The sequence below is a fragment of the Tachysurus fulvidraco genome, chromosome 4, assembly GCF_022655615.1.
Source record: "Tachysurus fulvidraco isolate hzauxx_2018 chromosome 4, HZAU_PFXX_2.0, whole genome shotgun sequence".
NCBI lineage: Eukaryota > Metazoa > Chordata > Actinopteri > Siluriformes > Bagridae > Tachysurus > Tachysurus fulvidraco.
Genome location: NC_062521.1, coordinates 3,558,479 through 3,571,126, shown reverse-complemented (window position 1 = coordinate 3,571,126; position 12,648 = coordinate 3,558,479). Strand labels below are relative to the sequence as shown.

At 38.8% G+C, this 12,648-nt stretch overlaps 1 protein-coding gene across 7 annotated transcripts in view; it reads right to left on the bottom strand.

Moving 5' to 3' along the window:
- The window catches only part of cdh23 (cadherin-related 23), a 188,305-nt gene that overhangs the window by 99,856 nt on the left and 75,801 nt on the right, over positions 1-12,648 (bottom strand). For all 7 annotated transcript variants that reach the window (XR_007140498.1, XR_007140499.1, XM_047813036.1 and 4 more), the window contains 3 exons: positions 11,443-11,637; positions 11,045-11,173; positions 8,266-8,344 (listed from right to left, as the gene is read on the bottom strand). Coding sequence is in view for 5 of the 7 variants with exons in the window: in XM_047813036.1 (XP_047668992.1) it covers positions 8,266-8,344; positions 11,045-11,173; positions 11,443-11,637 (403 nt within the window). In the remaining 2 variants the exon portion in view is untranslated. The remainder of the gene's footprint in view (positions 1-8,265; positions 8,345-11,044; positions 11,174-11,442; positions 11,638-12,648) is intronic.

Sequence of the window (12,648 nt, the reverse complement as noted above, 5' to 3'; positions counted from 1 at the left end):
TAAAGATCCCGTAGAAGAACATGTTGTAGCTAAAGCTGGGTTATACTTATGTGTGTGTATGTGTGTGTATATGTGTGTATGTGTGTGAGTGTGTGTGTTTTGTGAATGTTTTGAGTATTTTTTTGTTACAGATATAGCTCATATTTTTTATCTATTATATATTTTTTGCCTTTAATAGACTTAAAGAGACCTTAGATTAAAGCACATTTTCCCCCATGCACATCCTGTATCCTTATGTGTCCTTGCGTGCCAGTTTCACCAGTTGCCACAGCACACAAGACAGCTGGTTATTTTTGATTTCCATCACTGACACTGAGTCGTGTAAAGACCACAGTATTTGCTGCTGCACCGGACAAAGACAGTTACACTATCTTAACATTACCACAACCATGTGGTAACAGACTGAGGGTGTATGATTTTAACATGTGATCTCACAGAGATCGGACACACATCAACTGATTCAGCAGGGTTGTTAATCACATCCCGTGAAAGTAGTCGTTTTTCTCCTTCTATGGATATTAACAGGAATCAGTACAGTCAAGAACTCCATTCTCATGTCCTTACGACACCATTCTTTAAGCTAACTAGAGCAGAACCGGAAGATAAATCCATTCTTCAAAGTCATGATATGGAGAAAAACCTGAAGGTTTTCCAACAAGGCTGGGATTTGAACTCAGAACCATGTGGTCAATAGTGTAGAACTCTTACTGTGAAGATACCACTCACTATGTAAATGTGATCCTGATGGGAGCTGAGAAACTCAAATCCTCCTCTTATCTCCTGCTGAAGGCCAGGCTGATTTCACTAGGCTTTAACGTTAGCCCTTAAGGCCACTGTAGCTGAAAGGGTTAGTAGGTTATATCTGGGAGAGTTTCTCTCTTTTTGGGGGAAACTCATTCTCCTGTGGCACTTCATCATGTATTCATCAGACATGAGTGCACTTTGAAGACCCTTTTAAGACTGCCAAGAGGATGGACACACAAATCACACATCTGTTACGCCTTTCTCTTACTATCGGAATGCACTTGTGTGCGCGCGCACACACACACACACACACACACACACACACACTCAGCACAGAAAGAGCTCAGAGGGTCACAGCTATGACATTGTGCCAGCAGCACCATACATACTCATACAATTTGTACTCTCTCTCTCTCTCTCTCTCTCTCACACACACACACACACACACATACACACCTACTTTTTCCTTATGTAAAAACTTTAATCCAAATTGACTTACAAGTGAACCTCAATCAGAAGATCAGAACCCTGAAGTCTGAATCAAACAGAAGTACAGCTAGAAGCTGTATGCAAATGATTACAAATTTACATAATGCAAAATCAAATGTTATCCAGTTTGCTAACTTTAACTAAACTCACCAGATCATAATCTGATATTCTTTAATTTATTAAGAAAAGGAGGTGTGGCCTCTGTGTCTGTTAGTAAATGAGGTGTGGCCGCTGTGTCTGTTAGTAAAGGAGGAGTGGCCTCTGTTTCTGTTAGTAAAGGAGGTGTGGCCTCTGTGTTTGTTAGTAAAGGAGGTGTGGCCTCTGTGTCTGTTAGTAAAGGAGTTGTGGACTCTGTGTCTGTTAGTAAAGGAGGTGTGGCCTTTCTGTCTGTTAGTAAAGGAGGTGTGGCCTCTGTGTTTGTTAGTAAAGGAGGTGTGGCCTCTGTTTCTGTTAGTAAAGGAGGTGTGGCCTCTGAGTTTGTTAGTAAAGAAGGTGTGGCCGCTGTGTTTGGTAGTAAAGGAGGTGTGGCCTCTGTGTCTGTAGTAAAGGAGGTGTGGCCTTTCTGTCTGTTAGTAAAGAAGGTGTGGCCGCTGTGTCTGTTAGTAAAGGAGGTGTGGCCTCTGTGTCTGTTAGTAAAGAAAGTGTGGCCTATGTGTCTGTTAGTAAAGGAGATGTGGCCTTTCTGTCTGTTAGTAAAGGAGGTGTGGCCGCTGTGTCTGTTAGTAAAGAAGGTGTGGCCTCTGTGTTTATTAGTAAAGGAGGTGTGGCCTTTGTGTTTATTGGTAAAGGAGGTGTGGCCTTTGTGTCTGTTAGTAAAGGATATAAGGATATACACTTATAATACATATACAGCAAATATGGTAGGCTAAGAATATATATATATATATATATATATATATATATATATATATATATATATATATATATATATATATATATATATATATATAAACATGTCTATATATATAAAATCAACAAATAAATTGGAATAGTATATTATAAGAGTATATTATGTAGAAGAAACAACATGCTAGTAATAATATTATTTTCTTATTTACTATTCTTGTTATATTAGAAACAACTTTGACACATATTTCCTTTCCCAACTTCCATTCCAAATATTGAGTGTTTCAGAAAACCCATTATTATTATTATTTCTCAAAGCCTATTGATTTATATTTTGGCCAACAGAGGAGAAAATGAGTTTCATTTTCTATTTAGAAACAACTACAGTGCATACTCCATCAACTTTTATTCTCTCTCTCTCTGTTTCCAGTATAAATTACGGTCACGTTTTCTATGAAGCGTTGGTAAAACTTTTTACCCATCCTATAATTGTCATTTCAGAGCAATTCATTGTTTAAAGTAGTTAAAAGTCTTGGGCATGGAAAGCATTTCAAAACAAAAATAAAGACTGATAAAGCTCAGTGGTCATGATATTACCACATCATCAAGTCTTTAATGTCATGGAACAACCCCATCCCAGAGTTTTGACAGCAGCACCAGCTTTTCTAAAGGACTGTCTTGCTTTAAGGTAAAGGAGCACAACAGCACGCCTGGTGGACCAGCACAGTTTAATGATTTCCCAATCCAAAGGCAACTGATTCAACAGTATGTAAACACCAGGTTTAGTTGAACTGTCTAAGTGAGAAAATCACCAAAACTCTTAGACTACAGCTCTCCAGCACAGGAGTCTACCCGCTGTTTCACCCATAGTTCAATACTCAGAGAAAATTTTCCACTTGAAATGCTGCAAAGCCATCTCATAATACTCTGAAGTAGACAGAGAGCAGTGGGAGCAGCACAGAGAGTCAAAACTCACCTCTGAAAATCAAGTGCAATAGTTTTTAAGAAAAAAAACTCTTTCCGTGGGAGAGAAATGTATAGAATTGTATTTAGCATGTAGTAGGGTCTGATCCAATCTGAATCACACTGAGTGTGTGATTACCGATGTGATTATACAACAAACGGCTTATCAACAACCTCTTAGATGCACTCAGTGAGGAAAATCGAGGGAAAGCGTGAGTCAGACAGAAAGCAAGGGTGCCGGATATGCTAATCTCTACTCTCTAGCTCGTTAACACTCATCGCCCTGGCAATTAAAAATGCATTTATCTTAATTACTCAACTAATAATACGAGTCCCTGAGGACATGCACTCCCACAGAGGACACCCAGGAACAAACATGCAAGTACACACACACACACACACACACGCACGCACACACACACACACACACACACACACGCACGCACACACACACAATAAATGGTACAAAAAGGTGATTTAAGGCCACTCAGGCACACTTACATAAAATAGCACTATAATCCACATCCTATGATTATAATTATAGCATATGTCTGTGAATGTGTGTGTGTGTGTGTGTGTGTGAGAGAGAGAGAGAGAGAGAGAGAGAGAGAGAGAGAGAGAGAGAGAGAGAGAGAGAGAGAGAGAGAGAGAGAGAGAGAGAGAGAGAGAAACTTACTATAAAATATAATAATCTTAGATAATAAGCTCTAGAGTCTGTATTATTAATATCATCTAACTCACACTTAAGATCACAAAATATATTCAAAGTAAGCAGCAGAACAAAATACAAACTAAAATCAACATCAAAAACAAACAAAAGGACAGGAGAGACTGCAAAACACTCCGGTTTAATGTGTTTCTGTCAAAAGAAACATCTGTGTGTTTTCATTTTTATTGATTTATTTATTTGGTCTTTTTTCAGGCTGAAAAACTGACATGTTAATAAAAGAAGAATAGTGAATGTTCAGAGCAAACACCTACACTTATTGGGTATAATATATTTCTTGTCCCTCTTGTGCACAAATTCAGGTAGGTGAAACCTAACACACTGTTTTATCAGCCTTTAGGTAAAGCACACGCTGCCTGATCTCCTGAGCTGCTTGATAAAGCAAAACCCTACAGCCGCATCTTTCTCACTTTCTTAGTATTTCCTCTACTCATGTGTACTCAGGATATCACCCAGGTTTCATATCAGGACTCATGTAGATCTCCTATGATTCACACCATTCATAGGATGACCACAACAAGTTGCTCAGTGCTTCACGGGTCTCGAGGGACTATTAATGTTTCTGGTGCAATTGATTTTGCCATTATGCAGGATTGTGTTTCAGCATGTTGTTTTCGGCATAAAATAATATGTTACTCACTCACACACACACACAAAAAAAAACAAACAAACAAAAAAACAAATTTTAATGTTGTGCTCCTACTAGGGTGTCCACAGTAATACAAAAAAAAAATTAAAAACCACTCAAGAGTAAAAATCAGACAAACTCAGACCAAGAATGAGAGTAAAACTCACCCACTCCCACTAACATGAGAGTAAAACTCACCACTCCCACTAACATGAGAGTAAAACTCACCACTCCCACTAACATGAGAGTAAAACTCACCCACTCCCATTAACATGAGAGTAAAACTCACCACTCCCACTAACATGAGAGTAAAACTCACCCACTCCCATTAACATGAGAGTAAAACTCACCACTCCCACTAACATGAAAGCCAAAAATACTTGAGTTCATGACTATTTGGATGGATCTCATGCACATCTATACCTTACTGCTCTCATCTAAATTCCCCAATCTTCCTTTTCTAATCTCTTTATACACGTTTTCTCTCCATCCTTCATGTTAGGAGTCAGCAGTAATGGAAAAGCTGCTACGAAATATTCCTACAGTACCTACATCCAGAGAAAGGTCTCTCTCTCTCTCTCTCACACACACACACACACACACACACACACACACACACACACACACACACACACACACACACACACACACACACAAACACACAGGCTCCTCTCTCTCCACACCCAACCTCACTGATTCCTCTTGAACTTCTTTTTCTTTCTGTGTCATGTTGATAGCAGTGAAAGGATGATATTTGGAAGATACTTTAACCATCTGTGCTTTTTGTGTTTTCACACACACACACACACACACACACACACACACACACACACACACACACACACACACACACACACACACACACACACACACGGGTATATGTATTCATATATAAAATCATTTCTAAACTTAATAGCACCTTTGAAATGCTGTGATCCTCAATAGTTTCTTTGTCTAAGGCTGCATGTACATATTTCTGGCCCAGAAATGAGCTCTGCCTATGATAGAAACATCTCACATGGGACACACACTTTAAAATAAGTCATGAATATGGCTGTAAAGAAGACGTTAAAGCTTGCCAGCTTAATTCATTGCAGTGTGCAAGAGGCTATAAAAATTACAAACAGCCCCTTTAAATTTTACTGACAGGAGACTCCAGGTTTCGCCATGTGAGTCAGAAGTCAAAAGAGTCCTGCATTATATATGCAATATCATACACATAACACTCCTGAATCCAGTGTAATTTTCAGTTTTATGAGATCACGGTAACGTATATTGGTTGGTTTTTATCAGTCAATAGTCTCGGTCCTGGATGTTGAATATCATTCTCTCACATAAACCATCCAAAACAGAGTGTGTTTGAAATGCAGCAGCGCACCATGTCCTTGAATGTGGACATTTGCAGCCACATCACACATATCGAATCCCTCATTCTGACTTGCAGTTTGTCTGAAAAATAAATGTAGACTGGACAGAGTGAAGGATGGAGTGCATTTTGTATGAGCTGACTGATAGGAGTAATGAGTATGATGTGGGGAACAGCAGTACTTTGCCGCAGCATTAAATCATTTGACCAGACTGGAAGAACAAACACACTCTTAACTCACTGGCTTAACCTCCTAACACAACATGCATCATATTAAAGGAGTGGTTTGTGAGTTTTAAAGCTCCTTATTGCCTGCAAGGTGAACTGTAATGAATACTTTGACAAGCCTTCACCTCCCTTCAATCGACCCTGTGAACTCTGTTGCAGCTGAGCGCCTCTCATTCAGCTGGGGGTGGAGCTCATTTCCAGGCTGAAAACAAAAAAGGCTGAAATGAAGAAACAAAACATAACCATCCATCCATCTGTTTTCTGTAGCTCCGATCCTACACAGGGTCAAAGCGGGGGACACCTTGGACAGGGTGCCAGTCCATCTTATCATCGTCTTAGGAGAAAGTAGAGAAAACCCTTGAAGCACAAGCGAAGCTTGACGGAGAAATCGAACCCACAATATATCCACGTTAAATAAATACAAAAAAAATAAAAAAAAATAACACTGGAAAACTGCTATGCTATAAGAGGAATATGTGAAACAAATATCTGTGGCATCAGATCCCTTTACCGTAATATTTCACAAAACGCTATGTTCCCTATCTTGTGTGTCACATCAAAAGCCACCTGAAAAAGGCTTCACATGGTGCAATTTTGGCCTTTTCAAATATATGACAGTGTGAAATGCAAAGGTGTTCCTGCACTCAGATTTGATTTTTTTCCCCCAGATCTCAACCACAGCAAAAAAGAAAAGAAAAAAAAAAGAACGAAAATGCATGTAAAAAATTTCCACTCCCCTGTTGCTGACAGTTTGACAGGAATCAGTGGTGAGCGATTCAAACCATTCACATTTTTCACACTGACATTTCTAGGAATCCAACAGAAATGTAAAAAAAATGCTAGATGCCATAATTAGCTTGATTAAGCACTGTTTGCTTGTTCGTGAGCAGAAACTTAGCCCATGTGGCACATCCGTTGGAGTTATTACACACGGCCGTCATGTGTAAGGAGAATAAAAATGACAAATCATACACAATACTAGAAAATTTGACTTTGTTACCTATGCAGTATTTTACAAACGGTTTTCTGATTTTTCTTGTTGCTAAATACAGCAATAATCGTGATAATTGTGATGATCGGTTAAACAGCAAATTCAGTTGTACTGTTCTTCACTGATATGTAATGTTATGACATTCATGACAATGACACTAAATAGCGTTTCCCGGACCGCCTTTGAACACGTTACAGAAAGTAGACTGAAGAAACACAGACTGAATGCATTTTGGTTGTCTAGGTATTGACTACTACACCATGATGTTATATCATGTACAGTGGATTAACTAAACGTAAAGTCCTCCTGGAAAGTCATAATTATCTTCATTAAAAGGGGAAAAACAGGATGTCTTTTTTAGTTCTATGTCTAGAAAACAAAGAACATTGAAAGAATGTGTATGGGGTGTTTTGCTTTTTTATGCTTTTGATCAATTCATGAAGGTTCTGTAAACTTTACGGTTTTGCTTTATACCTTCATTGTATAATGCTTTCGTATGAAAGTAATAACTGCAATCAGCTTCTGAGATGAGTAAACGCTCGATTTCAACAAATTTTACAGACGGTGCGTCTGCTGATTCCAGCATGTTATCTTACTGACACGCCGCCAACTAGAAAACTCTGAGCTCAAAGTGAGCATCATAGCAGGATTCAGTGATGAATCAGAACAGTATTAGTTACTGTATCATGCAGACTACGATTGAGATTCATGTTCATCTTTCCATAGAGAAAGATATTCTAAAACCAGAACTTTTATTAATGCATCCTCATCCTCTGGAGGGTCAAGAGATTCATCTCTCATGCATTTTAATTAGAACAAGAAAGTTCAGGACTATAACAATATTCAAAAATGCTTTGGTGCAGATCTGGTCAACAAAAATGCAATGAAAGTTGTAATGCATGGAATGAACAAAGGGAAATAATTAATAATGAAATATGATTAATAATGTAAAGGTGCAGCTTTAAACTCTATCTGGAGTCTCATTACAGCAGGGATGATGTTAATGGATGATGGAACAAAATCAAATGATTATCCAAACCAGCCAAAAATGATCTTAATCAAAAGCTTGCATTGCAGCTCATGGAGTGTTATTTTGTCAAAGCCATTAGTGATACTATTAATATTTGGCCTATTATTGATCCATCATGCATTGATGAGTGTAATGCGATAACTCGGCATCTCTCTGTCTTGATTTGCTAATGAGACTCCATGCTTGTGACACCTCTGCTATTGCCCAAAGACTCTGAGAAGAGTCTCATAGAAGAGCCGAGGATCTCACTGACCTGATACAACGGTGTATCCGATGCCTCGAGGTTTGCCCAGATCCTGATCAATCGCTCTGATCTTACGCACCTCAAAACCCTGTACACACAGGACAAGAGACGGTAAGTACACACACACACACACACACACACACACACACACACACACACACACACACACACACACACACACACACACACACACAAACACACACAAACACACACACACACACACACACACACACAAACACACACACACAGAAAGTACCTCTAAAGCAGCAACATCTCTGTGGAACAGTTTTCAGAACAAACTTTTGTGCTCTACTTCCTCAAGAAGTTAAAATCATTACAGACATTTTCTTAGAAATCATTTGGGTATTATAGTCCAGGATGGCTCCTATATATAGATAACATCAGAGAGCAGGTAAAATGGTAGATGAATATAAAGAGCATTATACAGTCCAAGCACTTCTAGTGCACAAATAGAGTTTGTCCATTAAACTGCTGTTTGCATCTATGCTGGAATTCATGCAAAGCACGTCTGCTTTTACCCCCAGATCCATTCACAATGTCAAACTTCAACATTTCCACTTCCAAGAGGCACAAATGTATTCACACTCTGATTCACTACATTCCTGTTGGGCCTTATTATAAAACAGTTCATTCTCAGCAAGAAGACAGACACCTTAGCAGAGCGACTTAAAGAAAACAGGTATTTTATTAGCCAATTTATCAATTGGAGAATATATCCAGATCTTGAATAGACCTATTTTATTGTATACATATATCTTTGTATACACATACACACAGAGACTTTGCTTATTCAGGCCTATTGGTTGCTGCTCATTTTATTATTTCTCTAAAGATTTTAATTTTAAGATTTTAAGTGCCAAAATCCATAAAAGACAAAAGACAAAATCCTTGCTTAAAGGTCCACTGATTGTGTGTGTGTGTGTGTGTGTGTGTGTGTGTGTGTGTGTGTGTGTGTGTGTGTGTGTGTGTGTGTGTGTGTGTGTGTGTGTGTGTGACAGAGAGAGAGAAGATTGAACCATTTAAGAAGTCTTTTATCATGCATCATAAGTACTAAAAGAGCAGCCTGCACAAATTACAATTCAATTTACCTTGCTGAAAGATAAAGAGAGATGGAGAGAGACAGGGAGAGAGAGAGAGAGAGAGAGAGAGAGAGAGAGAGAGAGAGAGAGAGAGAGAGAGAGAGAGAGAGTGTGTGTGAGACAAGGGGAGGGGATTAAGTGAAAGAAAAAGGTTCAGGAAAGGGAAATGATGCTGAAATTATATGAGATCCTTTCCTGTGCTGTCCACATGTACAAGGCTCACTCAGCCAAACGCTTATCCGCACAATAGTCTCTCTCTCTCTCTCTCTCTCTCTCTCTCTCTCTCTCTCTCTCTCTCTCTCTCTCTCTCTCTCTCTCTCTCTCGACGGAGTATGACAGCCAAATAGTGTTTGACACTAAAAGGCTTGAAATGTCAATTTAAAGACCCTGAAACACAAAACAACAGTTTAGATACTTCACCAACATGTGTTTGAGTGAGTGTGTGTGTGTGTGTGTGTGTGTGTGTGTGTGTGTGTGTGTGTGTGTGTGTGTGTGTGTGTGTGTGTGTGTGTGTGTGTGTGTGTGTGCATGCCTTTCAATGCCAAAAGCTGAAATTCAGATCTCATATAAATTTTTGGATTTTAAAACCAGATGTATTCTAGTTAGAGTGCAATCCAATACTTTTGGAGGAGTCTTTTTTTAAAATCCATGTTCATTCCCCTTCATCGCTATTAATGTACTTAACTAGCAAACTAGCCAGATATATGGTTTCTGCACAGCACAATGGAGCTTCTACATGCCTGGTGGGCTAGATAATGTATTTATCATTTGTCCTTTCTGGACACATCAATTTGTTACCATTTGAATACAATATACAACAGTGCAAGCAGTAACAAAATAAAAAGGAAATGGTGTGCAAACAGATTTGTTTTAGTCTCCAGTAACTGTTTAACTGTTAAAAGAAAAGTAGTTTTTAATGGAGTGAATTCAGGCTTTAAGGGACTAGAGTTAAAGCCAGAGAGGATTTGGCAACCCATATCACACATTTGTCATAGAAGATTTTCCTCAGTCAGAGAGCCAAGAATCAGCCAGCATGGAAACCCCCAATCCCCCCCCCCTTCTCTCTCTTTCTTTCTCTCTGTCCCCCGTCTCTCTCTCTCTCTCTCTCTCTCTCTCTCTCTCTCTCTCTCTCTCTCTCTCTGACCTTGATTGAATGTATCAGACAGTCACCAACTCTCATTTCTGTCACATACTGTTAATATTCATGCAAATAGAAATTCTGACATTTCACTACAGAAAGACAAGTGTGTTTTTGTGTGTTTGTGTGTGTGTGTGTGTGTGTGTGTGTGTGTGTGTGTGTGTGTGTGTGTGTGTGTGTGTGTGTGTGTGTGTGTGTGTGTGTGTGTGTGTGTGTGTGTGTGGGTTGGGTGTGTGCTTAGAAATCCTCTACTAACCTAATTTTACCCCACAGACAAAATGGATACAATTCTCTATACAAATACTTTTCTGCCTTTACACCAAACCTAGTCATTCGTCTGGTGTCTGGTGGCTAAAGTTTCCTAGTTTAGTTTTTGTACCGGAACAACAAAGCTAAAGGATCTTTATGGCCTCCATTTTAATATCATCATCAGCTTTGCTTGTGTGGTTTCTGACACCATCCATAAAAGGAATCACAGAGATAAACGCAGCAGAGACGGCCATTTTCCCCCTGGGTGTTTGGGCAGGAGTACGTAGGCGTGTGTACTAACCAGCGGTGCTTCCTCCTCTACATTGGTGCTGTAGGGCAGGTTGGTAAAGATGGGGTCCATGTCCTGAATGTCAGAGAGAGTGATGGCCAAGTTAGCCAGACTGGAGAGAGGACGAAGTTTGTCCTGGTCCTGTAGTAGAAATAAAAATAAGCAGACACAATGAGCACAAGGTAAATGTAAATAAAGAACTGAAAATAAAAAGCAATACATTATAAACACCAAACAGCAATCTGAATTTTAAATGAATCCTAAATTTTAAATTATTTGTTCTAGTTTATCAAAACTAATCCTAAACATATTTATTCTTCAACATCACCACGTCTTTTTCTACTTTCTGTTATTGTGAGGAAGAACATGGTTAGACTGATAATACAATAGGTGAGGGTTTGTGTCAATACCGTGGCATTGACAGTGAGCTGGTAGGCACTTGTAATTTCATAATCTAGACGTCTTGACACAGTGACGATTCCTCGGGCTCCGTCAATTGAGAAGAATGGAGATGGAGGCTGGAAAGAGAAAAGCACGCTTCCCCCTGTGCCTTGGTCCGGATCTGTAGCATTGACCATGAAGATTGACGTTCCTACAGGCGTGTCCTTTACTCACAGAAAAGAAGATACAAAGCATGAAGCATTTAAATTAGTTTCAGGTGTGTGCTATGGTGCAATAATTCAAATCATTAGGCTATGTCACAAAAAGTAATTGCTAAACAGTGAACGATAAACTATGCGAGCTGCAGAATTTACACTATCACACTACACACAAATGCGCATATGTGACATAAGTCAGGAAATTCTTTGTTTATTGGAACTGTGAGTATCCGTCCTTTAAGAAGTTAGGATTAGGAAAGATTCAAATAAACGATAACAGCAAGAACATAAAAGAGCATGAAGCAAAAGATAGAAGAGATGAAAAGAAAAGAGGATTAGAAAAGAATCAAAAGATATGGGATGTGGCTTAGGCTCTAACCATAAAACACCAAGCCAACTAAACTCACTGAAGCCCAAAAGCAGGACACAGTGTTCAACAGTCGGGGCTTTGCTAGTAGAAAAGGAGATTCAGTTGAGAACTCCAGGGATCCAAACCAGAGAGATAACATAATGAAATTTATCATATGTATCTCATTAGCTCAATGACAGTGATGTTCAGCACATGTCTGTGTCAGTTTGGTAAAAATATATTTTTTATTAAAGCGGTAATGCTAAAGTGTATTATTAGCAGAGTCTCTGTCCATAACATCATCATTTGAAACTTAAATAATAATATACATAAACATTACATCCAACTTCCCGTAACAAATATCAAATGTGAGCCACACAAATTCCATTAAGACAAAATTCTTAAATGAAAAAGTTCTAAGGCTTAAATTTTTTTACACGCAGATTCAAGCAAGGAAGGAAGCCAAACTGTGAGCATTGAGAACTATCTTACATCTCACTTGGATGTAGAAATTTCAAGGAATGTCAATATTATAGGCTGAAAATCCATTGAACCATCATACAACAGCAATAACGGGTATGAACAGAGTAAATCCAGGAGGGATGTTTGCACATAAACATGATCTTGTAATAGAAAGAAAAAATACAAGGTTTTAAGAAAAGTAGTGA